This window comes from Sinocyclocheilus anshuiensis, unplaced genomic scaffold, assembly GCF_001515605.1.
Source record: "Sinocyclocheilus anshuiensis isolate Anshui unplaced genomic scaffold, SAMN03320099.WGS_v1.1 scaffold1170, whole genome shotgun sequence".
In the NCBI taxonomy this organism is placed as follows: Eukaryota; Metazoa; Chordata; class Actinopteri; order Cypriniformes; family Cyprinidae; genus Sinocyclocheilus; species Sinocyclocheilus anshuiensis.
In genome coordinates, this window is record NW_015538055.1 from 3,371,779 (window position 1) to 3,398,647 (window position 26,869).

At 37.8% G+C, this 26,869-nt stretch overlaps 1 protein-coding gene across 4 annotated transcripts; it reads right to left on the reverse strand.

Moving 5' to 3' along the window:
- Window positions 1-2,429: 2,429 nt before the first annotated feature.
- On the reverse strand, window positions 2,430-26,869 carry LOC107683385 (MDS1 and EVI1 complex locus protein EVI1-like). 4 transcript variants are annotated; one of them, XM_016479443.1, is made up of 15 exons: window positions 26,757-26,869; window positions 22,218-22,320; window positions 21,902-22,148; window positions 21,265-21,412; window positions 20,660-20,813; window positions 16,055-17,456; window positions 15,866-15,953; window positions 14,143-14,169; window positions 11,077-11,243; window positions 10,069-10,146; window positions 8,495-8,664; window positions 8,112-8,256; window positions 5,512-5,748; window positions 5,217-5,388; window positions 2,430-4,411 (listed from the first exon to the last, which is right to left on the reverse strand). In XM_016479443.1, the coding sequence occupies exons 2-15, from the start codon at window positions 22,264-22,266 to the stop codon at window positions 4,283-4,285; spliced, it is 3,213 nt and encodes a 1,070-aa protein (XP_016334929.1). In that variant the 5' UTR covers window positions 22,267-22,320; window positions 26,757-26,869; the 3' UTR covers window positions 2,430-4,282. The 4 variants fall into 4 exon arrangements, with proteins under 4 accessions (XP_016334929.1, XP_016334927.1, XP_016334926.1 ...); XM_016479441.1 differs by lacking the exon at window positions 26,757-26,869 and having other exon boundaries at window positions 15,866-15,956; window positions 20,636-20,813; window positions 22,218-22,309; XM_016479440.1 differs by lacking the exon at window positions 26,757-26,869 and having other exon boundaries at window positions 20,636-20,816; window positions 22,218-22,309.

Genomic DNA, 26,869 nt, shown 5'->3' on the forward strand with positions numbered 1-26,869 from the left:
AAGATTAATAAATGCTTTAGATGCATTTCTCTTATAGTTCATGTTAACTGATGTAGTTATCTGATGTTAATAAATGTAACCTTATTGTAGTGCTACCTTAGTCTCAAATAAATGCAGTTTTAACAAGTCACATCCTACTGTTTTAGAGTACTTACAAAATGCAGAAAAATATTTTGTTGATTGATTCGACACACATTTTTCATGCTAGTTCACACTGTACAACAAACCGAACAAAATTTCTTCGTTTTTTTTTTTTTTTTTTAGATCAGTGTGAATCTGCGCAGCCCCTAATGGGACATGGTGATAGAAAAAAATATGAGATGGGAGGAAAAATTATATTTCAATGCTTTTGCAAAACTATTGTGTTCTCCCAAGAAACTCTTCATTCACTCACAAAAGCACTGAAATATAGTTTTTCCTCTCACCTTGTATCATTTCCATCATAAAAATTTTGCGCGTGTATGTAATGAAAGCAAACTTTCTAAGGGGATTGCAAAAGTTTTGCTTGATAATGCAAAAGCATTGAAATATAATTTTACTCCAATTTCTTTCTTTTCTTTTCTAACCATCACCATGTCCTTTTAGGGGCTCCATTTAAACAAGCCTTAAATGCATAGTTCATGCAAAGAATTATAATTCTTTCATTTACTCATCCTCATGTTGTTCCAAACCTGTATTTCTTTCTATATTCTGTGGAACACAAAAGAAGATATTTTAAAGAACAGTTTTTGTCCATACAATGAAAGTCAATGAGGTCCAAAACAACACAGTATTGACATTTATTGTATGGACAAAAAAAAAGTGTTCTGCAGAAGAAAGAAAATCATAGAGGTTCATAACAATACAATGGTGAGTAAATGATGACAGATTTTTCATTTGTTTGGGTTGAGAGACTTGTGTGTAGTGACTGTCTTTTGTCTTTGCATGGCAGTGTCGTCTAACCCTCGTAATGCGGACAGGGATCGAGTTTATGTTGAGAGAAAATGCCAGGAAACACAAAAGAGGTCTTAACTAATTTCCCCAAGCAAATCCTACCCTGCCTCTCATCACACACAAAGCCTCGATCCCAGACAAGCAGTCATCACCCCTCTGTCCACAATGGCATCCACCCACTACAAATCAGTGATAGAAAGAGAATAATAGGGTGAGAAGGACAGAAGGAGAAGAATAGATGGACTGGAAGAGAGAGTTATAAAAATGGCATCCCTCTGGAAAAAAAAGAAAGACAATTGGGAATATGATTAGGAAAGCAGGAGGGAGAATTATGAGGGTGAGAATGAGGGATTCTGACCGGGTTGGCTGGAGAAGTTGGAACCCGTTTAAACAACGAGAGAGAGACGTCAGTCGAATGTTGTTTCTCATTGAGAGTTTGAGCGATGAGCCAGGTCATCACATCTCTCCACCTCATCCATCATTTCCCTCAAACAAACGAGTGCAGCGTGCATTCTTGCCTCCCTCCTTTCCCTTTCAGCCGCTTTTCTCTCTCTCTTGCAGTCTCTCTCTGGCTGCGGGACAGTTGATCTGTGTGAGAGCGATGACCGGGGATCAGACTCGCACTGTGTCCGTCTGGCAGTGTGAACCAGATTTTTATGTGTCTCGGTGTGAAATAATACAAGTGGGTGTGTGAGGTAGCAGCTATCTAAAGAGTTTTATTCTGTCTGTCTTTCAGAAACATGCGTGTCTGCGGCACATTGAGTGTCACTGCTTTGCAACGTCAAGTGGCATCAGCATATTTTGGTCTCGAAATTATGGATAAAGCACAATTGACCTAAAGATCAGGGGGGGGGGGGGATCAAAAAAATTATATCTGAGAAAATTAAGCTTATTTTTAGGACTTTTTTGTGACATCATTCAGTAGCCTAATGTATTGCAAAAATTAATTAAAAATGTTTCATAATTTTTAATGACAATGAATTGTAATAATTGTAATCATATATTGTTTTGATTTTTTACAATTTATTTAATACAATAAATACTACCGTAAGATATACTTACTTTTTTCATCATCATGAAAAAAAATCTTTATACTGAAATGTAAAAAATACAAAATAAAAACATTGTGCCTGCACAATATAATTGTAATTATTAAAATAATGTGAATTTGAATGATAATATTTATGGTCATATACTGTATATATACAGTATATGACCATAATATATGTGGACTCGGTGATTTTTTACATTAGAATCAGCAAATTAAATGTAGTACAATAATAACATATAAAACATTTATTCACATTACATTTTTTTTGGTTTTAATGCCAATGCTTAATACTGCTATAATGCAAGCAATCTTTGTCCTAATTTTTTTATGCAAAATACAATTTCTATATTTTTTTCTTTTAATTTTGGGGAGAAATATGACCTTGACATTTCTTTCTCCTAGTCACCATAAAAGAGAAAAAGAGACAAACAGAGACAGAGCCCATGTGAGAGTGCAGAGTCCGCCCACATAGGAGTTTTTTTATTTCTCAGTAACTCCTCCCACAGTATTGAATTATAATGCAATACAGAAATTGTAGAAAGCATTAAAACAGAAGTACCTCAACTCACTGATTACTTTTAAAAATGGGATTATAAACATCGACAAAAACAAAACAAAACCAAAGTGAATTAGGAAAGATCCGGTCCTTCACCTCGTGAGGATAAACGAAATCTGACATTTCTTCTAGGTTTGGCACAAGAAATCAACATGGACCCAAACGTCACACAAGCTTGCAGACAACCATAGAAAATGTCAGGTACAGCTTGGACCAATCATGCGTTTTATGAAGAAATAATATCAGCTGTTTTTATTCTTTTCCTTTTTTCTCTATTTCTCTTTTTTTTTTTTTTTATATTTTGCAGTTGTATCAATAAATTGTCATACAAAAAAACCTAAGTAATATCTATATCATTTACCAGTTTTATTAGAAGTATAAGCTGTGATGGTATGTTTAATACTATCTGGCATTCAGACCTTTCTACAATTCCCAGTAGAGTCTCTTCCCCCCAAATTTTCAGTGAGAAATTCTTCATTTCAACACAAGGGGGCGCTTGAGAGCAGTGCTATTCAGTAAACAAACTACAGTTTGCAGAGAAATAAATACAACTTTCAAGATACACAGCAATAACATTGAGGACATCAACCAAGAAAAAACAAACGACAAGAGGAAAAAAAAAATTAAACAAGGAACCCATGATTGTCTATAAATGAAAGACACACGAGGACGGTGTAGCTAAAGACTAGCATTCAGGCTATTTAGTGGTATCATTCGCCAACTAATGGAAAAGGTTACCGTGGAAATGATAAAATGCCCTTTACGCGAGTTCTACAGATTCAGTTCTTAAACTAGTTTATTTTCAATTTAGAAAAAAACTAAACAAAACAAAATGACTTTTCTAGCATTTGTTTTACAGCCACTCTTCCAACTTCAAAAAGAAACGAACTAAAAAGAGCATGTTTTCGCACAAACTGGCAGGAAAGTGGGTTGAAGGTAATGCAGTGCTTTAATTTGACAGAACTTGAAAATAGTCACTGTCTCGCTCCGTACACCTTTTTTTTTTTTTTTTCCAAGAGCGTCAGTGAGAGGTCTAAAGGTCACACCTTTTATGTGTATCTGTTTACATTTTTAAATTCACAAACTCCTGGAGAATATCTTAAAAGAGAAACGCTAACCCCACGACCCCTCGCATAAGTTTGTAAACTTGTACGTTTCTGTACAAGACTTAAAAGAAACTGTTAAAATGCTTGAAAAACACATGGTTGTTTTGCGTGTTTGTATTTGCGTGTGTGTGATGGCGTTAATTCTAAAAATATTTACAGGCCTGTAGGCGGTTGTGCCCGAATAGTCTGCGATCACATTTGTCTTGTGGAAGACTCTCATTTGTTACTCTTAGTAACCATCGGTTTTAGCGGACAAAACTCACAATCATGACACCGACTTGTCATTAGCAATCTCAAAAACTGTTCACCAGCTGCCACTGCTGTGCAAAACATTGGAACTTGGCAGAATAAATACAATTATTATTACGTATTACTACTATTGTCATCATCGTCTTCATCATCACCATCAAAATTACTGACACTAATGTCATTCCTATAAACTGTACTCGATCAATAAGTCAATCGAACAGTCAATCAATCATTTGTTGGACAGTGAGCTGCTATGCACAGGATCTGGGTGTGTGTGTGGTGGAAGTGAATGAGGATCTGGGCACTTGTGCAGGTGTGAGTGTGGACCAGGGACTCTGGCAGAAGTGTAACACAATGTTAAGTTAGGTCACATGGTACATGGGCATGTCATACGTGACTGAGAGACTGAATGGCGCTGGGTTCTGCAGCGTGGGCCAAGCTGTGCCACATCGGGGCATTATGGGTAGACGAATGGAGTGGATCCTTATCAGCTAGAGACAGCATCATAGCATATGCCTTGAAAAAGGAGAGATATACAGTTAAAAATACACCAACTATATTAATGGAAAAGTTATTTTATAAAAAATGTTATAATTATAATAAAAATAATAATGCTAATTTTTTGTTATTAATAATTAATCATATAAATAATAAAACAATAAAAGAATGTTAATTTTAATACACAAATTGTATTCACAGAAAATTTGATACTTATTATTAATTATTAATAAGAATCATTTATTTATTAATAATAGCAATAATAATAATACAACTAAATAATAATAACAAAAATAAAATAAAATATTAGTAATTCAATAAGTAATTTATTTAAAGTTTTTATTTAATATTCTGGCAAATTTGATACTTATTAATTATTATTAATTAATCAAATTAATTACTGTTAATTAATTATTATTTAACCAAAATAAAATATCAGTAATTAAATAAGTAATTTATTTAAAAAAATTTTTAACATATTAATTTAACATTTAATATTTGTAATAATACTATTGTTATTAATATCAATTAATAATACAATTAATAAAATAATAAATAATTTTAATTATAATACACAAACTATCACAGACGTTTTGATAATTGTTATTATTAATAATACTTTATCTATTACTACTACTAATTATTGTTCTTGTTTTAATTATTATTAATAACTCTAAAATAAAATATTAGTATTTAAATAAGTAATTTGTTTAAAAAAATACTGTAAACAGTAATAATTTTTTTAAAAGTACAGTTTTAAATGATAGTTTTAATTTTGTGCTCTATAAGGTTAGTAGTATCCGACCAATTGTCATGGTAATACCTGTGACTTAGATTTCCTGTATAGAGGCTGCTTGATGCCTTCTTGAAGGTGGGCGGGGCCAAAGCCGGTGACATCACTGTCGCTGAGGTCTCCATCCTCCATACTAAAGTGACGGATGTGATCCAGCGTGGAGAAACTGCTGTGATCTTCATCATCCTCATCCTCATTAAACCTGCAAATGATGCAGAGATTATTTTAAAAGATTAATTTACAACCAAAAAAATGAACGGATATAAAGATTAATTTACAACCAAAAAATTTAATGGATATAACAAGTTTTTTTTTGTACACATACCTTCGTGGCGAGGATTTGCTATTCATCTCCAGATCATCTGGTCCCTCGAAATCGATGTCATCGTTTATGTCATGATCCAGACTGCTAGGCACGCCGTCCTCACTAGGTTTCCTGGCACTGTCGCTATGCTCCACCTCCTCTTCCTCTGCTCCAAGCTCCTCCCCTTCTTCTTCATCCAGGTCACGTGACCCCTGACCAGGCAGGGCTTTGTCGCCATCAAAATGACTGCCGTTCAGCCTACGGAGAACAGAGAGAATCATTTGCAATGACGTTATGCAGGCATGAATTTTTGACTGATATGCCGATCCCTGATTACAGAAAGAAAATCATTAAGCGCTGAAACCAAGTTCTGTTTGTCTCGAAAAAATAAACCACCTTAAAAAGCAGAACCATATGCCCATGCTTTCTAAATAAGAGGAAATGCTCAAAGAAAGAAGGCGAGTGTGTGTTGGAGAAAGAGACTGTTTGTCATCAGTTATGAGGGCCCCTGGTTGGCAGAAATGAGCCGCCCATTGGCAGGGCACTTAGACAGCAGCCCCTGCACTTCCTCTCACTTATTTTCAGCTCTCTCTCTCTCTCTCACTCTCTCACTCAAACAGCTCACATCTCCTCTTTCCCTAGTTTATTTTCTTCTTTATCTTCAATTCATCTAATAGGCCAAATATTTAGCTGACAGCCCATTTGGTGAGTGGAGAGAAGGAGCTGCCAAAGCAGCCATTTCCCCACAGAGACAGAGGCCAGCTATCCAAACTCACACACACACACACACAAATATACGCCAGCCAAAGGAGCCATATTAAGGCTGATTCACTCGTTTTGTCCCGATTCTACTATTTCCTCAACTTAAAATAGCAACTTCCCATCTGAAGTTTAAAAACAGAGAGGGAAAAATTACAAATACAGAGAGGATGGGAAAATATAAGTCTGTCTGTACAGATGTGCAATGAATATCTATCTATCCATCCATCCATCCATCCATCCATCCATCCATCCAGTGTTGGGGAGTAACTAGTTACATGTAACGGAATTATGTAATTTAATTACAAAATAAATGGATTACACTTTATTTTAAGCTGTCCTTGTTACAGTGTAATTATACATTTAAGTACTGAGTAATATTAATTAACTAGATGTACTTACTATATGGTTAGGGTAAGGATTAGTGTTTGGCTTAGGGTTACTTGCATGTAATTATGCATAATTTATTATTATAATAGCAAGTACATGCAACGTGTAACAAGGACACCTTAAAATATAGTGTTACCAATAAATGTAAATGTTTCAGTTACTTTCCCCACAGAGACAGAGGCCAGCTACCAAACACACACACACAAATATATGCCAGCCATACCGTCTGTCAGTCTATCTATCTATCTATCTATCTATCTATATGCCAGTCCATCCATCCATTCATCCATCCATTATGTCTTTAAGCAATAACATGTTTCCTCTAGGTTTCCTCTCTTACCTCTACACATCTATTTCAGATCTACATCTCCGTTCTACCCTCAGATTAGCGTAACTCTGCAGGGTGAGCCATATAAAGCCCTTTTCACATCTCGGATAATCCCTGAAATCACCTTCTCTCATCACTCCACACCCCGCTAATACTGCGAGAGAGGGAACGAGAGAACGAGAGAGGCAGCGATGGCCTGATGATGAAAACAGATCGGGTAATTATAGAGAGCTGTGGTAATTAGTGGAGGATAAAGTACCTATCAGGAGCAGTCACTCTGACAGGAAACATTCAACGACCTCTGACCTCCTCTCCCACACCTACTTCCTGTTCACAAACACATGTTGGGACCAGATGTTGGACGCGTGCAAACACACACAGCCGATGTTGTAATGACTCTAGGATCTTTTTAATGAAACGAAGAAATCAAAAAACAAAAAGCCTGTAAGATCTTTATCTGTCACACACACAGATGACCAGGTCAAACATTTAAACCGTCATCCAACCTGATGATCACTGCTGGGAAATGATCAGCAATAATTATCATATGCAGATGGAAAATTCATGTACGCGCACGCAGCCAAAAGTCAACAGTGTTCTGCACGCGCTCGCAATCGGCCAATCAGTAATCACGTCCTGCTGGAGACCTGCCCTAATCTTTGCTCTTAAAAACCGCAGGCGACAGGCTAATGATTAACAACCGTACAGAATATATGTACGCACACAGATACGTTCACATGTGCAGTTAATACACACTGCGATACCATTCCGCTTCTTTCATGTAATGCTATTCACTCAGAGGTGAGGGTTAATGAATAAGGCATGAGAAGTGTTGTGTTCAGTAATGTTTGTGTATAATAACCTCCAATCTGCCTGAGGCAACTAGCGCCAACTGATGACTGACAGCCTAATGGACACTCCGTTTGCGTGTGTGTGTGTGAGCCCACACATGACTATTTCTAATGTGAATATTTAAAATTTCTCATAGAAGTTCAATCTGTGGACCTTAGATATACATTGATTTGATAGATAGATAGATAGATAGCCAAGGTTCTGATGATGAGTGAGCTGTTTTACCCAATAAAAGTTGGTTTTTGTGTATCAACAGTGTATTTATGAGTATGAGGAAGAAGATGGTGTTTACCCTTCCTCAGAGTGTGACGGAGATGTGGCGTTCTGTGCTGTGTTACTGATGAAGTTCCGTATTTCGTTAAAATACGAGTCCTCCTTGTCCTCTAAGATGGCACTGCCACTGTCCAGCTCTGAACGGGGCGACGACATTGCCGTGCCTACACATAAAAACAACATATTTTAGTATCTTTTGTGCGTATTAATGCAAATATTAAATAAATAACAGTTGCTGATAAGGTTATTTACAAATGCTAAACATATAAATGGGTGTTTTTTATGAATATATATTTAGATAGATTTTTATATAATACACAATTTTGAAATAAATGACATATTTTTATATAAATTTAATTAATTTGTTTATTTATTTATATGTCTGTATAAGTGTGAGGATACCTGATAAATTACCGTTCTCATGCTTTTTGAGGTGCCGGTCCAGGTTGGTTTGTTGCCCGAAGCAGCGGTCACAAAGATGGCATTTGAAGGGTTTCTCTTTGTTATGGATGTTACGGATGTGACGCTGAAGATTCGACGAAATACTGAACGAACGATCGCAGTACTTACATCTGTGGACACACAGAAACATATGAACATAATTAGACAGTACAGTATTTACAATATACAGACACGAGAAATCAAACTCTCTCGTGTTATCCGTCTCGCACACACGCAGGGTCCTAAACACATGACTGCGTGGTCATGAACTCTTTGTCTCTAATCTTTGGCCAACTCAGTAACACTCAAACTCTCTCGTCCACATCCTCCCTCTGCTCTGAAAGCGACTGCATGTGCCAAGTCTCTTCACGCAGAATTATCCGTATGATTACGTGATCATATCTTCCCCTCCACCGTAGAGTTGTGCACTAAACTGCGTCTCCCAGGAACCTGTTATCTCTCCCTCTCTCTCTCCATCTCGCCCCCCTTCAAATGCAACAGAAAAAATAGAAATTAAATTGCAGTTAAAGGCTGATCACCGGCTCGTTTAAAGCGCTGCCAGCACAAGGAGATTGAGGCTATCTGGAAAGTAACACAGCCCTGTACAAACCTCCCCTGTGGTCAGACGGACCACAAACGAACGCAGTGTGTGCGCATGCCTGTTTCTGTGCAGTATTTTAAAACTCCCTGAAAGAGTATGAGCCCCAAATACAGGCCTAATTACCCAGCTGCCTTTGCTGGCCTGCAGCTGTACGCCACTCATCACCTCCATTATTCATACACACTTCCTTCAGTCTCCCTGTGTGTCTGTCTGTCCTTCTCTCTTGTGGACGTCACCTCACTCTTACCCAATGACAATAACTGTGTATATCAAATAATAAAATGGAAAAATTATATATATTATATATATATATATATATATATATATATATATGAAGATTTTATTACATTCCACAATTTTTTTTCTGTCCTAAAAATCAGTGTTTTAATTTTCCTGATATTTACAGGTTTTCAATGATGGGAAATTTAGTCTTCTGTGGTAAATATATGAACAATTCACTTCAGAAGTTGAATTGTTGCTTGTTGTCAAGAAAAAGACCCAATAGATCTACTTTTGCATTTCAAAAGAGACCTCAACAATGTCACAAACTGTGTTCAGTTTTGCCAAGACAAAGTCAAGTCACCTCAGTCTTTTCCAAATTATGATATTTGTTCATATTATGGTTACATGCAATTAAATATCCTATATATTCTAATTTATGCACACATTACACTGACATTATTGAAAAAATGTAACAGAAATAAAATTATAAAATTGTGGGAGCAGTCAGCAGTACAAATACACTAATGTTCAAAAAGTACTTTTATTAATAATAATTATCACAATAAACAATTCTTCTGCCATATAGTTCATCATAGCTTAATGGTTTGTGTATTAATATATAATTCAACTGATGTGCTACATGCTATTTGCTAAATATATATGAATTACATCATACAGTATATATTAGTGTGTGTGTAGGACAATGTGTCACCTGTAAGGCTGCTCTCCCGTGTGTGTCCGTAGATGTCTTGTAAGGTTGGCCGAGCGTGGGAATATCTTGCCACAGTATCTATAGGGGAAGGAAACAGATCTCCAGGAACAATACTCAGCAATAAACACACACACACACAAACACTTCCCAAAAACACCCTGCATTCCATGCTCAGTGCTGTCAACACTCATTAAACATCAAACAAATGTTTACTTAAACATCTTATTAATGATACAACAAAAAACAAAATACAAACAAAAGTGTTTATAAACCTGACTTAATATTATTTATTATGCTTTCGTTCATCTTAATTAAGGGTGTCACAATATACCAGTGTTAACAATAACTGTAATATTTTAAAATTAAATACTGATATTATATTAATACTACACATACAATAATTTTGCAAATAATGCAGCACCTACTATCTGGTTGACAGGGCAACATGAAACATCTTTAAACAAAGTAAAAGATGAATTTGACTGATATAGCATTGTATATATATATATATATATATATATATATATATATATATATATTTTGTAGGTATCACGATAATAAAGTTATCAAAGATTCTTTTGGCCCTGATAATCCTATAGTGAAAATCTGATACTGTGACAGCACTAATACTAATGTTATTCATACATAGAGAAACCACTGCACTATAAAATTAAGTTTATAATTAAAATGTGTTTTGTTTGTTTATTTATTACATCATTTTTTTATTAGTTAGTTTAATTACTAGCAGCAGTTGTTTGTTTAGTTTCTATCCAATTTGCTTAGTTTTGGTCATTTACTTCCTATATAATCCTTTTTAGATTTGTTTGTTTAGTTACTATACAGTTTTCTTAGTTTTATTGTTTATTTTATTAAGATATGTTTGTTTAGTTATTTGTTTTGTTTAGTTTGTTTCACTCGTGGTATTCGAAAAGTAGATAATTCAAGAGTTTTTAATAAGATATGTTCATAATGTGCTAGGAGAAAGTGAGTGTTCATCGGCATTGTTACCTGCAGGTGTAGCGCTCTTTGCCTTTGCGTAGCAGTGTCTCAGGAAGGGTGGTGGGCGGAGCCCGGAAGTCGAACATGGAGGGAACGGAACGCATGATGTCACCGGCGTCTGGCTTCAAAGAGCCAAAGGATTCCAGCTTTTCGGCCATGTTTTCAATCGCCGACATCTGCGAGAGATAGAGAAAAGTTTTATTACCTCACTGTGAGGTCTTTAAGGACACACATCCCCACTGTGTTACTCGCATTTATTGATGTGGAGTTGCATTCTACCACAGATGTGCAGGGCAAAATGTTGACCGTGAACTTTCACTCTGGGATAAGGGTGTGAAATGCTTTCACTGATTTGTAATGTCCCATTTTGGCGCACAAACTCAACTAACAATGCACGTTATAAGATGGACCACACATGTGCGCACACACAGAGATTCAAGCGGATAAGAACCGCTGCCAATTTACTAATTAAGCCTAACAGTTGCTTTCATCAGAAATGGACACACTCTCAAAGGGGATGGAGCTACATGTGTGTGTCAGCCAGAGAATGAGAACAACATAAGGCCTGAATGTGTGTGTGTGTGTGTGTGTGTGAAGAGCAGAAGTGATTCATGTCCTATGTTGGCCATAAAGCATTCAGTGCACAATATGAGCAGACAGCACATTCGTCAATATGAAAGATGTTGACATTACTGATCAAGGCTGAGACAGATTTGCATTATTTCATGTGTGTATTGAATTTTCCCCTTTTCTTGTTTCGGGTTTTGGTGACAAATCAGTCCTGATTCACAGTGAAGGACATACATGATACACACACACACACATGGACTTGCATACATAAACACACAAAGAAATGTCTGTTTCCTTCTGCAGCAAATATTCTAAGAAAGTTTCTAAGAAAGAAAGACGTTTCTTCTGGACAGCAATGGAGAGTCAGTGGGGACTTGTGCTTGTCAAGTCTCCAGCTCCTGCTTGATCTCAAATTGCACTCAGACTTTCTGTATCCTGATCCAAGATCTCAAAATAAACTCAAACATTTCTCATCAAGCTCCTCCAAGACCAAGTAATCTGTTCTGTTATGTAGGAAAGAACGGAATATACACAAATGGTTGTTGACATACAAGTAAATTGAATGTTGATAAATACAGATGAGAGTTCACAGTGAGATCTTTGAATTTATTTTGCAGATATGAGATGGATTGCATGTTTTCTTTGAATAAATATCAAAGAAAGAAACAGGATAAATCTTTACAATTACAAGTATTATGTTAAAGGAGAGGACAAAGAAAGAGGCACTGAAAGAGAGAAAAATTGACGCAAGATAATTTGGACATTTGATGAGGAATGACAGCTTGGAGTTAAAGTTCTCTATTGGAATGTCAGGCTCACATCCTCTGGGAGTGTCAGAGCTGTTTGATTAGGGATACCCCAACTCTCTCTCCCTCTCTCCATAAATCACAGACAGAGAGAAGGAGGGAGAGATGGACAAAGAGATGTGTTGATGTGTTGTCTCTACTAATGCAAAGCTAACACTCTATTAGCATTTCCAACTCAACAAAACAGTCATTTATCACTTATCAGCCTGACCACTAAACCACAACACTCACAAGCCTTGAGCACACCTAAATGAGCACACAAAATACGTTTTCTATATGTAGTCATATACATAGTCATTGTTTGAACATTTGTCGCCATAGGAATATCTCTCCAATATTTCTACTGATAGCAGACCAAATGGAGACTTTTGCACACTTTTCCTGCTTCTATGATTTTTCTCCAGAGAAAAATACCATAGTAATTTCATGTGACTACAATATCTCAAACTGTGCTCGGATTGGCCACAATTAAAAGTCCGTTTTAATGAGCTCAAATTTTTCTCATCACATACGATCAAGACCGAATGATCTGCACTGTTCTATCAAAATCAATTTTATAACTTTAAGATCTTACTGCATGTCAACAATTGACTCATTCGTGTCTATTTTCATTTCTCCCAAGGAATTTTAGGAGAGGCATCAGAGAAGTGAAGTTACATGAAACAACAGACACCATTAAGTCTTCTGAGCTATGAAAGCGCAATAAAACATTCCACCGGGACAGAGATTTTGTCTACCAAGTATGTCTAGGTCAAAAATACACACACATGCATATTTTATAGCCATTTTGATTGGTACTTGAAGTCTAAACATATTACCATAGATTGGTATCTCCATGATTGCTGTAACAACTAAGTACAAAGAAATCTGTGACTTCCTGGATCTCTAAGTAGCCTTCTCTGTGGTAGGGCAGCTGTTGAGTTGCCCATTCTCAATAGTGTGTGTCTGAGAGGGCCTTCATTAGCAAGAGCTTTTCAATTGTTGATCTTATCAGGGTACCAGATGTCTTGGGTTTGGAAACCCCCCTTGTGCTATCACACACACTCAGAGAGGGTCCCAGAGAGACTGTTACCCCTCCAGTGATGCGATGCCGTTCGGGAGTGTCGCCACCCCAAATCAGAGTAAATAGTGTAAATAATCACATTCACTGCATTATCAGGGGTAGCCATCAGAAATAACAACTGTTCTGTCTGGTTAACACACACACTAGCACACAAGAGTGGAGACATGCGTGCACCAAATGACACATGAACACAGCCGATTCATTCACACCGGCACAGGCAAAAGACATTCTTCCAATGTTCAACCAGAGAGTGTTTCATTTGAAGGCTAGTTGTGTGTTTTCACAGATCAAATGTACTGTTTTATGGTACTAAATTCCAAAAACGAATCAATCAGCTGTCATGCATCGAACAGATCACGCAAAAAAGTGTAAAAGAACAGATGGTTTACTGAATAAACATGGATCTTCCCTGAATGGAAACGAGTTTGGACCAGATTTAGCTGTTTTAGGTGTGATTTGGTCCATGCATTTGTTTGTTTGAGACATGCATTACATCTATCATGTCATGCTAATAGTGAGCTGCATTGTGGGTACATGTTGCAAAGTTAGGTGTGTGTATGAGTAGCATGGAATTATTAAGCCTGTGTGTGTGTGTGTGGTGAAAGCACATGAATGACTCGGTTTGGAGTAACTTACCCATGTTCTCTGATCAGGCATGCGAAACTGGGGGCAGGACAGAAGGGAAACAGCAAATCAAAATCAAGAATCAGACTGATTGTGTGTGATTATGCAATGTGATGTTTAGTAAAGTTTAACATCCCACACAGATAATTATTATTTTATTTAATTTTTAAATTTTTTTAAATTTAATTTTATTTTATGCAGTTGTTATCTAATTACTTATATTACCGGGTATTTCTGGGGTAATGGAAGAAAAATGTGATGTAAGAAAACAAATTATATTTATAATTTATTGATAATTATTTATTATCAATTATTATACAGATTAAAAAAATAAAAAAATATTTAATATAGTAAAATATGAATATAATAAATATAACTAAATTAAATTAACAATTTCTTCATTTTTTCCCCCCACAATCCACTTGATCTCCCAATGTTTGAATTGTTCTCTACTGCTTAGCATCACACTAATACAGTACATTTAAAACTGCATTTCCCATAATACATCTGTGCTGTCAATAGCATCCCTGGTGCTGTTTAGAGAGTCCAGTGAGCATAGTGCAACAAAGTGGATGCTGATAGTTCACCTCGTTAGACAGTGTGTGAGGGACATGTGGATATTATCTTGCGCAGACACAAAAGCATACACAGGGAATAAATCAGGCCAATGAAACAGCCCATAAAACACTGTCCTGAAACAGCCAATAAAACACTACACCAAAGAGCGTCTATGAGCGTTTCAGGGTCTATATGTGTACCAGACGTGTGTGTGTGTGTGTAGGTTTATATGAGAACTATGTATTATTTTTACAGAACACTGATAGCGAACATACAATGACATAAAGCAGACAGGTTATTTAATACACACTAATGAGGTTACACAGACACTCAGTCACTAAACCCCACACTTACACTCTGACAAAATCACTCATTCTAGATGCACAAATCACATAAATCACACAGATTTAAAACAAACACGCACACTTATACATAGTCTCCATCCAGGGATATGGGTCAGTGTCTGGCAGTTTAACTGGGTATCATATTGTGACATCATAATCAAAGACACCCACACAGAGACGTGTCACAAAACGCCCACCTTGTCTGAATCTCACATCTGGACCTAATCACTCAGTAAAAGAACCACATGGAGGAACATGGGAGTCGCTATGCTAATGCTAAAACACTGGGGCCCTGTAAAGCTACTGCCAACATACTGTAGCTATTACGTCAATACTAAGATCATGAGGAGTTATTTTGTCAATAGTAGAAATTCATTCAATGGGACAAGTAATGTTATGTCAGTATTTAAACTTGCTTTGAATTTGGTTAATGTGGTGAACTTATTTTAAAGCAGCTGTAAGCAGTTTCTGTACCATTAGTGGCACTAAACCAAATTAGTTTATTGCAAAAATAATGATATGTTATTGCAATGTTATTTTGTGAGTAAAGTAAGATGTTTGACAATTCTGCACACCACCTTTCTGTAACACTGGTAGGAACTACAAAACTGTGTTGAAATAACTGATGAGAAAGCTTTCAAACTGGTCACGGTGCACATGCAGTACTTTTTATTTGCATTTGAGTCTGGAACATGCATGTTTGCTTTAACACTGACTGCAGAAGCACAGAAAGAGGCAACTGAAAATAGACTAATGATTTTTACAGGACTGTAGGGATGAGGTGATAAAATAAAATTGAGTTAGCAGTGGGAAAATATTCAGACAAATCTCACCTGTGGGTGGAAGAGAAATCCAGGAGCCGGCCGCATATACTTGTCCTTGAGGACTTCGAAAGGATCGTTCATCTTTCTTTTCTCAACCCTGCTGATATTAAACTTCTATCAGTTCTCAGGGCAAGTTTAACCAAACTAAGTCTATTCCATTACGCTAACACAGTAGGAAGGACATGTGATTGACAGTACCTGTAAATGGGATCCATGAAGAAAGGTGTAGGTCTTGCATGTTGGAGGGAAGGGTCGGCCTTAGGTGGCTCCGGTTCTACTCTCTCCTCACCAAAGACAAGGTTCTTTTTTAACTCCTCCCCTCTTACACTCTTTCTTCGACTTCGTCCACCAAGACTTAGGTCCAGCGGTTGATCCTGATTGGCTGATTGTACGTGTGAGGCTTCCGGTTTCAAAGGGGTGCAGGTAGCTGCAAGACGTTCTACCTTCCGCTTGGTGGTGAGGTCAAAAGGTGATTCGGCGTTTCTGCCCAGAAGTTTTTTACCCTCAATCAGAGGGCTTTCTGGTTCCCCTTTGTGGCCTGGAGGTCTAAGTTGCTCCCTTTCAGGGAAAGGACAGACTGATGGAGAGAAGGCAGGAAAGAAAGACAGAGGGAACATGGAAGGGTATGGCAATGCCCCAACTTTTTTGTCTTGCAGGCCTGCAAGTCCAGTAGAACCAAAGTATTTCTCAGCAATGGAGGCAATCGCCTTTATCGAGTCATTAACGGCACCGGAAACAGCCGTTTGCTCGTCCAAAGATGATGGAAGGAGCCCCGGCACAGGGAAGTCTTTTCCATTATTGGTGTTGCTACTACTACTGGAGCTGACAAGAGTTGGGCTTTGGGCATCATTGAACCCACTTAACTTCCTTTTCGGGCCCTTCCCGTTCTCCCGCACTCGCACCCGTTCCCGGTCGCTTTCTGCTTCGCTGTCCAACTCTGAACCTGAAGTGCTTTCCAGCTCACTCCCGCTCGGAGTGCTGACGTCATCCAGATCGCTACTCTCCGACTGGTCACTCATCTTCCTGCCGTGCCTCGGTTTGGACACAGATCCTTCCCTTTGACGCTCCACACTCTCGCTCTCCCCGTTGAACGAATCCTTGCGTAAACTCTTCAAGAGGTCATGCGACCCAGAGATGGGTGAGGACAGCAGCGGACTCTTTCGTAGTTCACCACTCAGAGGGCCGTTAATGGGTGACGTGGATGGGATTATAGGGGGCCGGTGGTAAAGTCCTGATGGGAAAAGCCCTGGAAAACTGAATGGGAATGCTGGAGGTGCTGCTGGGAATGTCAGCCCACCATGGTGCCGGTTCGTCCCAAAATAGTCTGCTAAACCAGGACTCCCATGGCTCATTCCAGCCAGTGCGGACTTGTCTAGGCCAGGGGTGCCAGGGAGGGCCACGCCCTGGGCAAAAAATCCTCCGGCAGCAGCAGCAAAATGATTTTTACCCTCACAGAAGCGCCGATGCTTGTTTAGGGACGACGTGGTGCTAAACATCTGGCCGCAGTCTTTGCACTTAATCTGAGTGCGACAGTCCGCGTGCATGCGCTTGTGGCGGCACAGATTGGAGAATTGTGTGTAAGATTTGTGGCAGACCTCACCTAGAGACAGTGAGACATGGACATACAGCGGAAAAGGATGGTCAGTTTAGGCATGCCACACATACTGAACATTCATTCAAAAATGCAAACAAAACAAACAAAAATGCAGGACAAGCAAGGATGGCAGATAAAAGAATGCAATGTCAAACGCAGGTGCACGCACACACACACACAGACAAGGACATCACAATGGCTCTATTTTAAGCGTGAGAAGGAAACAGAGTTGAATGAATCCTCTCCCGCAGGTCCGTTCCCATGGACCTAGCAACGTCTCTGTCTATCATAATCACACACATACATCTCACATCATTACACAATATTCAGTCGTCAAACAACATTCTTAAAACTCATGATGAATCCTAAACTCTTGCTGTTCATGTCACTGCACACACACTCAGTCCTCACAGCAGTGTATACTGTTAAATCCCTAATGCACACTCTGAAAGTGATAAAATCACCCTATACATTACCAATCTAACACCTCTAGTGTGAAATGAAGCCTTTTAACCACTCGCATTTCTCATCATAATCACATATCCTATTGCAAACGTAACGTTTTCAAAATTTATGGAAGTTAGGGAGTCTAGCGGTGTGGGTTTGCTAATCCCTGTCGGACTGCATGAGGTGTGAGGTGCGGAAAGAGAGGATGTTCTACCATGATGTGTGTTTACAGAGTCGGTCACTCAAACAGACTGATCAAGAGATGGGATGTAAGTAAATATTAGTGCAGGGTAAAAGGATGACTTAAAAGGTTAGTTCTCCCAAAAATGAAAATTCTGTCATGTACTCATGCACTCACCCTCATGTTGTTCCAAACTCGTAAGACCTTTGTTCATCTTCAGAACACAAATTAAGATATTTTTGATGAAATCCGAGAGCTTTCTGACCCTCCACAGACTGCAACGCAACTGAAACGTTTTATGGTCCAGAAAGGTAGTAAGAACATCGATAACATAGTCCATGTGACATCAGTGGTTCAACCTTAATGTTATGAAGCTACGAGAATACTTTTTTGTGCACAAAAATAACGACTTTATTCAACAATTTCTTCTCTGTATATTGTATATTTGACTTTTACGTTTGAAATGCTTTCAGTTTTGGAACAACACAAGGGAGAGTAATTCAGTAATTTTTCATTTTTGGTGAACTATCACTTTAAGAGTTCATGGTGGGTTTTTTTGTTCACACACATACTGCTTGGATATCGTATATTCAGGAATACGCACATACGCACACACATCGCTTATATAATTGTGAACAACTGGACACACTTGGATGAACAGGTGTGAAATCTGGGGCGTGTGTGAGGGAAGATCTGTGGGCACTTCAGAGCACTGTGTTTTGTCAGGTCTTAATAAACCATAACGAAATATTATAAACACATTCCGCAGTGGTGGACAGCCAGTAGTAAAACAAATGTGTATGAGTGTTTATGTAAAAGAGAGATTTTCTCTTTTAGTTTAGCATAATTAACAATATTTTTGTCAGTGTTTGTTTCAGTAACACATCTAGAATGAAGTATATGAACACATACATGCAAACGAAGACACAAGTGAGTTTATGGGTCTGTTTCAAAACCTAGTGAGCCAACTCACTGTATACTGCCGTCTAAGGGGTCATCCTAACTGAGTTGAAACCTCATAAGTGACTAATTTGGAATGATGAAACTAAGTATAAATTGACTGAATTATATTTTATCAATACTTTTCAGTATTGAATTGAAATGTAAGTATGTTAACAAATTATAAAAATAAGACTCAATAAGGCTCACTTGGTTACAGAGTGAATATTTGCCTGTGTATGCATCAAAGTGCATGTGTGTGGTGTATTTCGGTGTATGTGTGATGTTGCGAGGTCATTAAGTGTTGTTAGCTGTGCTTGTTCAAATGCTGATTGCTGTAAATGGCTGTCTAAGTCTCTGTATGAGTCGGCCTGCATGTGGTAGTGATTTTCCTGGAATGGCCAGAGTTAGCAAGCTAGTTACTGTCTGATATGTGGTGGTGGGGGGAGGTAACGTCTGCACGAGCTGTGTGGGATCAGCACTTCGAGGGTCAATGCATGAAGTTCAATCGTGCAAAGTTCAGAGGTCGCAGTACGGTTTAAGACGTTTAAATCGTTATGAGGGGCAAGTGAGCTCTTTATGCAGGATGAGATTAAGAATTGAGGTCATTCACGTATGAGGTCAGAGGTCATGCATTGAAATCAAGAGTGCAGAGGTGGTGTACTGACATGCATTGAAAGGAAACGTAGGGTAAATTGTGCGTTTCAAAGATTGATAGGATTATAAGAACATGACTATGCTGGTATGTACTGTATAATATTGTCAGTAACATTTACTCTAGGTTTGACTGAAAATCAAAAGAGTCAGATGTTGGAAATTGAACCATCACACACCACAGCATAAATGGAGTGTACACGGACAGAGACAGCACACTTACAAACACACACATGCACAGTCAATAAATGCAGTACATCAAATATAATAGCCTGTAAAAGAAGCAGCTTTAGGTTATAGCAAATAAACACAGAGTAACACATTTTTTATTAAATTAAAGATTAATATTCATTAATATTAATGTTAATTAGATACACATAATAATAATAATAATAATAAACAATGACATACTAATATAAATTATTATTAATAATACTACTAATAATTGATATATAATATCAATATAATTTTCAGTTATTTATATATAAACTTAATCTCTAAAACAACCTCACTTCTCTGACTGCCACTTTTCACAATCCAATAAATTCCAGACGAATAGAATTTTTTTTCTACCTAAATATTCAGTTTTTCTGTGAAATGTCACATTTTGGAAGTAACATGGGTTGCAAATGCTGTTTCATGTTAACTTTAAAAAGTGCACGATAAGGATTATAAACAGATCTAACATCAACATAAGTGCCTGATAACCCAGGCCAGCTGGAGAGCTCCACCAGCCTCAAAAACAGATTTGAATCTATTTATATTTATTCATTTGGTGGACGCTTTGTATCCAAAGCAAGTTACACTGCATTGAAGGTATACTTGTCTTTAAATACCAGTTGAGCAAATTAGAAAGTGGAGTGGACCTATCTTCAGATTCAGAATTTGGTGGGAATTTCAAAAGGACGCTGGAGCTCTCCAGCTCTGTGGTGTGGTGTTCAGAGTAGAAAGCATGCAGACTTACATATGAAGGGTCTGAGTGACTTACATATGAAGGGCTTGACGGAAGAGTGGATGTGTTTGTGTTGTTTAAGGCCCGAAGAGGTGGCGAAGGTCTTGCCACAGTCGGGGCACGCGTGAGCTCGCGCCCCCATGTGCTGAGAGCGGATGTGCCTCTGTAAGTTACTGGGGTCTGTGAACACCTGCTGAGTAAAGACAGAGATATAGGGACAAAGTTTACATACACAGCCTACTGACAGCGTGATATATTGGAGTGGATCTCAACTGGTTTTGACTGGACATCAAAGTGGCAATCCAAAAGTACCACAACTGATTATTGTACAAAAGTAAACAAAAACGTGGTTGTAAACAAACACTGACATCTATAGGTTCATGCTTATGTATTTGCTCAAACTGGACATACAATCTTTGAAGTCAACAACAAAGATTGTTCTCATCCATTTTTATGTTGATAAGGCTATTTATTTTGCAATCCTTACTATACATGATTATATTGTCAGTCGCTTTTTATTAATTGTATTTATCACCGTATTTTCCATGATGGAATTACTGTTGGGTTTGAGGTAACAGAAGGTGAGCTACAGTAAGAGATGCCAGTTTTTGCACATGTCTTTTCTAATGTCTGGACTCTACCTTTGAGCAGTTTTCACATTCATAATGCTTGCCGCTGTCATGTGACATCTGGTGGCGAATCAGGTTTGATTTCCAGTTGAATGCCTTTGGACACTGATCACACTTATACTCCCTCTCATCGGAGTGAGACAGAGAGTGAGTGTCCAGACTGAGAGACAGACAGAAAAAGAGAAAGACAGAATTATCAGATTTGATTGTGTTTCTTGTTTTGGTAGAAACATGTATATAAAAAAATGAAAATAATGTTTGGGTTCGGGTCAGAGTTAGTCCGTAGTCATAGAAAAGGGACTACAGTTGAAATGTAGCTTTAATCTAATTCTGTTACAATATTTATCTTGGGAATTGTCCCGGAAATATAACATAACATAACATAACATAACATAACATAACATAACATAACATAACATAACATAACATATAACATAACAACATAACATAACATAACATAACATAACATAACATAACATAACATAACATAACATAACATAACATAACATAACATAACATAACATAACATAACATAACATAACATAACATAACATAACATAACATAACATAACATAACATAACATAACATAACATAACATAACATAACATAACATAACATAATATATAACATAAAATAGAGTGTTCTAACCTCTGGGCATCAGGAAAGACCTGCTCACACTCCTTACACTCCTGTGGGGAGCGGGGTAAGTTCAGGGGGTGAGTGTGTAAGTGCAGCAGATCAAGATCAGGATCGTCTGCGGTGCTGGGCAGACCCTGCTTAGACAGCTTGAAGCCGGAGGAAGGCGGGGTACCGCATGCATGCTTCTGATGGTCCAGCAGCTCTGAACCAGACTCAAAGTTCAGGTCACAGTCCTCACAACGGTATTGACGCTCCTCTGCAACAACAAAACGAGTGAGTTAGCAAGTGTGTGTTTGTGTGTGTGTGTGTATGAGTGCTAACTCACCGTGTATGTCTGGAGCCATGGTCTCACATGAAAACTCCTCAGCCTTCATGAACAGTAAGAGTTCCTCACCCGGCTGGACCTCTCGGACCACACGGTAATAAATCTAGAGAGAGAGGCAGACATTTAACATGGGACAGAATACTGATACACTACTGTTTAGTGTTTACTATTTTAGTTTTTTTTTTTGCAGAAAAGATATTCAGCAAGGATGCATTCTGCAAAAGCCAAAGTAAAGTAATTTACAATGTTACCAAAGTTTCTATATTAAAAAATATTATGTTAATTCATAAGCCAAGTTGTTCGAAAACATACTATTTTCTATTCAACATAAACTTTTTGATGAATTTTGTTGACTATTATCTCATAAAAAAAAAAAACTCGATCAACTTTACACCACTAACAAATCAGATTTTATTGTCAGTTCAGTATTTTATTTTATGACAATTACAACTACAGATCCTCAGCATTCCAGATGATGTAACTGTCTATATTTTTACGAGCATGTGAAATAAAAAAGAAACGACAATACATTTTGATGAACAAACAATGATGGGAACCTGAGCTTGAGCATGTGTGTTTGAAGGAGACGGTGTTAAAGAATCCGAATGGAGACCTATCTGTTTGACACACACACACTTCCTGCGTGAACACAATAGGTAGTGGGAGAAACACAGTTGTGTTATTTGGATGGTGTTATTTTTGGCAAGCCTTGAAGGCATTAGACGGCTCACTTCCTGTTCAGTCTGGTGGTGACATTTGAGCATTCTTATTAGAGATGTCACACAATCAGACAGACGCGCACAAAAACCCCTGATAATATGATAAAGGCAACAGTGAGGTGGAGACCCCTTGGAAACGCCATGGTCTTTATGTGTGTGTGTGTATGTGTGTGTACAAGACCCAGCAGGCTGTGGGGGACACGGAGGGACCGAGTCCTGCTCTATTGTTTAACAGGAGAATACAGGGAACTAACAGGACCCTCAAGACAACATGAGAATGGAGTCTCTCTCACACACTTTCACGGCCCGTCTACCCCTTCTGGTGCCTTCCTGCAGATCTCTGATATCTTGTACTTGTAATGTCACAACCGACCCTCTTTCTGTGAGTGTGTGTGTGTTTTTATCGCACAAAGACAGGGAGCAAAGGGCCACAATAATATTGTGAGTACGAGACAAAGGCAGAGCTGTTCAAACGCGGTGTGAGGGGCCATGGGGTGAATGATACGGGAACACACACTCATACAACTTGTTGGTCGAGGACGCAGCGAGCCAGCCAAGCTCAGAGATCAGGGGAGTTTACTGGGCATCACTCCTGGCAACCCATTCTGGGCCGTGGTCTGATTCTTCAGTGCCAAGGGTGAGTGCCAACCTGCAAGTCTTTTTTAAGATGCCACAGAAGTGTGTGTGCACACGCTCACACACACTGTTCTGAGGATGAATGCGTATTATCGGGAGGACTTTTGAGTGGTATCCACAACAGAACGTTAAATATCAGGACAATGTTACTACAGCTTGCAAAATTACTAGATATGACAAATTCACTCTGGATGTTTAAATATAGTATAGTATATAGTAAATCTACTATAACTACTAACTAAATAAATAAATCCATGGACGTCCCCAAAGGTAAAAATAATAATAATAATAAAAAAAATAGCAGAGTTTAAAATAAAATAAAATAAAACAAAATAAAATAAATAATAATACTCACTCACTCACTCCCTGGGTGTTCCCAAAGGTAAAATGAAATTAAGTATATGCATATAAATACATATATACGTAGAAATATGAAAATAATAAAATATGTAATATAATGTAATAAAATGTCATATAAAAAATAAACATTAAATATACTAAAAAGCAAATAAATAAATAAATACACACACCTCGGAAGAAAAAAAAATACATTTTGAATCCTTTTTTTTTTAGGTGATGCGGTTTTGGTTAGTCTGTACTCATAATTATCTTTATGGTACGTCCTCATTGGATAGCTAGGTAAATATGTGAATGTGTCTGGGTTAGGATGTCTGGCAGTTTCAGGTTAACTGATAAGTGAAGGTTGTAAACTTATTAACTTTCAGTGGCTTATAATAACACATTGACCCAGACCTCAATGGACAGGGAGAATAAATATGATCCTTGCCAATTTTGACCCATACTGAACCACAGAAGACAAATCAAACGTTTATCATCAGGACTTATCTTTCCAAGACTTTAAAGATACACAGGCACTTGCACTTGACTTTGAGGGCACTGAGAAGTGCACTAGATAATCGTTACCTTGACTTCTACAATTACTGAAGCACACAGTCTAAGACTTTCCTCTCCAAGTAAGAGAGGTCACTTCATATACAAGCACCGCACACACATACACTCACATAGCTCGGCTCTATTGTGTAAGTGTCTATGAGAAACGGATGTTAGTCCACTGATGTCCTGATAAACAGGTCCATTAGATCCGTTCAGCACTGTAGGAATGAAAAACACTCTCACACAGACCAACGCCTCACACTGAAATCCCCCTTTCCCCTTCCCCAGGTCCAGTGTAAAGGTGACGAGTGATAAGCTGGAATAATCAGACAATCAGCGTTCCAAGTGTCCAAGTTGATCAATATCTGTCCAGCCATGGATTTTCTTCATGCTAATTGTTCTAGGTAACATTTAACATAGAATATTGAAGTGTTAAACAGCTAAATCAAAATGATGAATCTAGCATTTTGTTTCACACCGATTTTCTTGTTTTCTCCCAGTTTTAAATAACAATAATTAAACTTCAAATAGCAACACGATTAAAATCCATCCAACAATTCTAGATAACACCTTAAGGAATAAATGAAGGAAAGCTGTCAGTGCAAAAAAGAGCGGGACTGGAAAAAGAAGAATGCATTCCTTTACCTCCACGCAGCCAAAATCTATTCTTTATGAAAACTGATAATGGTCAGTCTTTTGTATCTCTCTCTCCAGGTTTTGTCGCTATAAGGAGGTACAGCGTGATTATAAAAACATGTGGGATGCCGGAAGCCATAAAGTCTAAGCCCAACTCTTTGTTATGACAAGGTGTCATAGTTTAACAATTATGTCGCATATCATAATGCTGTGTCTGAACAGGTTCTCTTCCTCTCTTTCTCTTAGTTTCTCTTTATGTAAACCTTTAGAAAAGTAAAATATTTAGAAAATCTAGACCCAGTCCTGCTTCTTTATTACTCATCAAATATCAAAATTACACTTTAGATTGAGAAACGTTTGGATTTGATTCTTCTAGTGGATCTCACATTTTGTAAAGTTGAATATGGAAAATACAATTGGCCTGTTTAACATTTAAATGAATGCTCAACATACGTCATTTCATTTGAAAAGGCCGACTGGTGCTTCAGGAGTTCTTTTGTTATCTGTAGACAGGCAAACGGTAAGTTCATTTCATAATGACTGGGTTCACTGAATATCTCACTGTGCGATTTGGGATTTTCAAAATAATCCTGATAGCATGAACTGATCACATGATTATTGTTTAATTAGATTTAGCTTGCTGTGCTGTGTAGTGGTTCAAGAAAGCGCAACAAAACTTCAACTCAACCCAATCCAACCCAGCTAATCTCCACTTAAATCTATTTGAGTCCAGATCAATGCAGTCTGAATTTGATCCAGTCCATCTCTACTCATCTCAGTTTATTCCAGTCCAGTCTATTTTGCTTGAGCTAATCTTAATTTAATCTATTTTATCTCAGTTTGCCTCATATTAATTTATTTCAACTCACTTAACTCAATAAAACTAAGTTTAATCCTGCTTAACTCAGCTCATCTTAATTGAATCCAGCTCAATTTGACTTAACTGGATTTAACTTGACTTAAAAGTTAAATCCAGTACATCTCAACTCAGTTTAATCTCAGTTCAATTCAGACCAACTCAACTCAGTTTACAATATAATTGAATCTAGTCAAACTCAGTTCAGTATAACTCAGTGAAACTCATTTAATCCAGTTTATCTTAATCCAACTAGACTACTCAGTTTCTCTTCAAATATGGACAGAAAACGTTTACATTCTAAAAGCTGCCTTTTAAACACACAAAAATGACAAACTAGCCTCACAGAATTGGTTCAACCAAAGAAGAAAATAAAAAATAAAAGGTAAACAGTAAAATTTTGTGGTGTGTAAAATACTGTGAATAAAAGCTGTGAATTTATGGATGTGACTCATTCTCTTTGACTTCTCTCTCTCTCTTTGAGAGTCTCTTTCTAACTGTCTTTCACTCCATAAGGATTCAGGAATTTGTCGTCCCTCATATCCGAGTGCAAAGATACAAAATGTGTGATTATCATCATGCTTGACCGAAAGAGTGAGTGTGGGTGTGTGTGTGATCCTGGCCTGTGGTCCTTCACGCTACAGCCAAGATACAAAAGACCAAAACACAGTGACACACATAGAACAAGAACGAGAATGCAGAAGGAATCTGCTATTAAAGACAGCAGAAACACCTTTAAACACTTCATTATGTCGGCCATGCAGGTGCTTTGAGTGTGTGTGTGTGTTCTCCACGTACCTGCTCATGTATCTGGCAAGCTGTGAGGTTGTGTTGGTGGGTGGATGGAGAGATCTGGACGTGCCTTAGCCAGCTCCTGCTATCACACACGCTCCCATCCAAACCTGTCTGCT

Coding starts and splice junctions, on each gene's coding strand:
- LOC107683385 (XM_016479441.1), bottom strand. CDS start 22,266: ATGAAGGCTGAGGAGTTTTCATGTGAGACCATGGCTCCAGACATACAC. Junction 8,257..8,494: donor TGAGAACGGTAATTTATCAG/GTATCCTCACAC, acceptor TTTTATGTGTAG/GCACGGCAATGTCGTCGCCC. Junction 5,389..5,511: donor AGCAAATCCTCGCCACGAAG/GTATGTGTACAA, acceptor CATCATTTGCAG/GTTTAATGAGGATGAGGATG.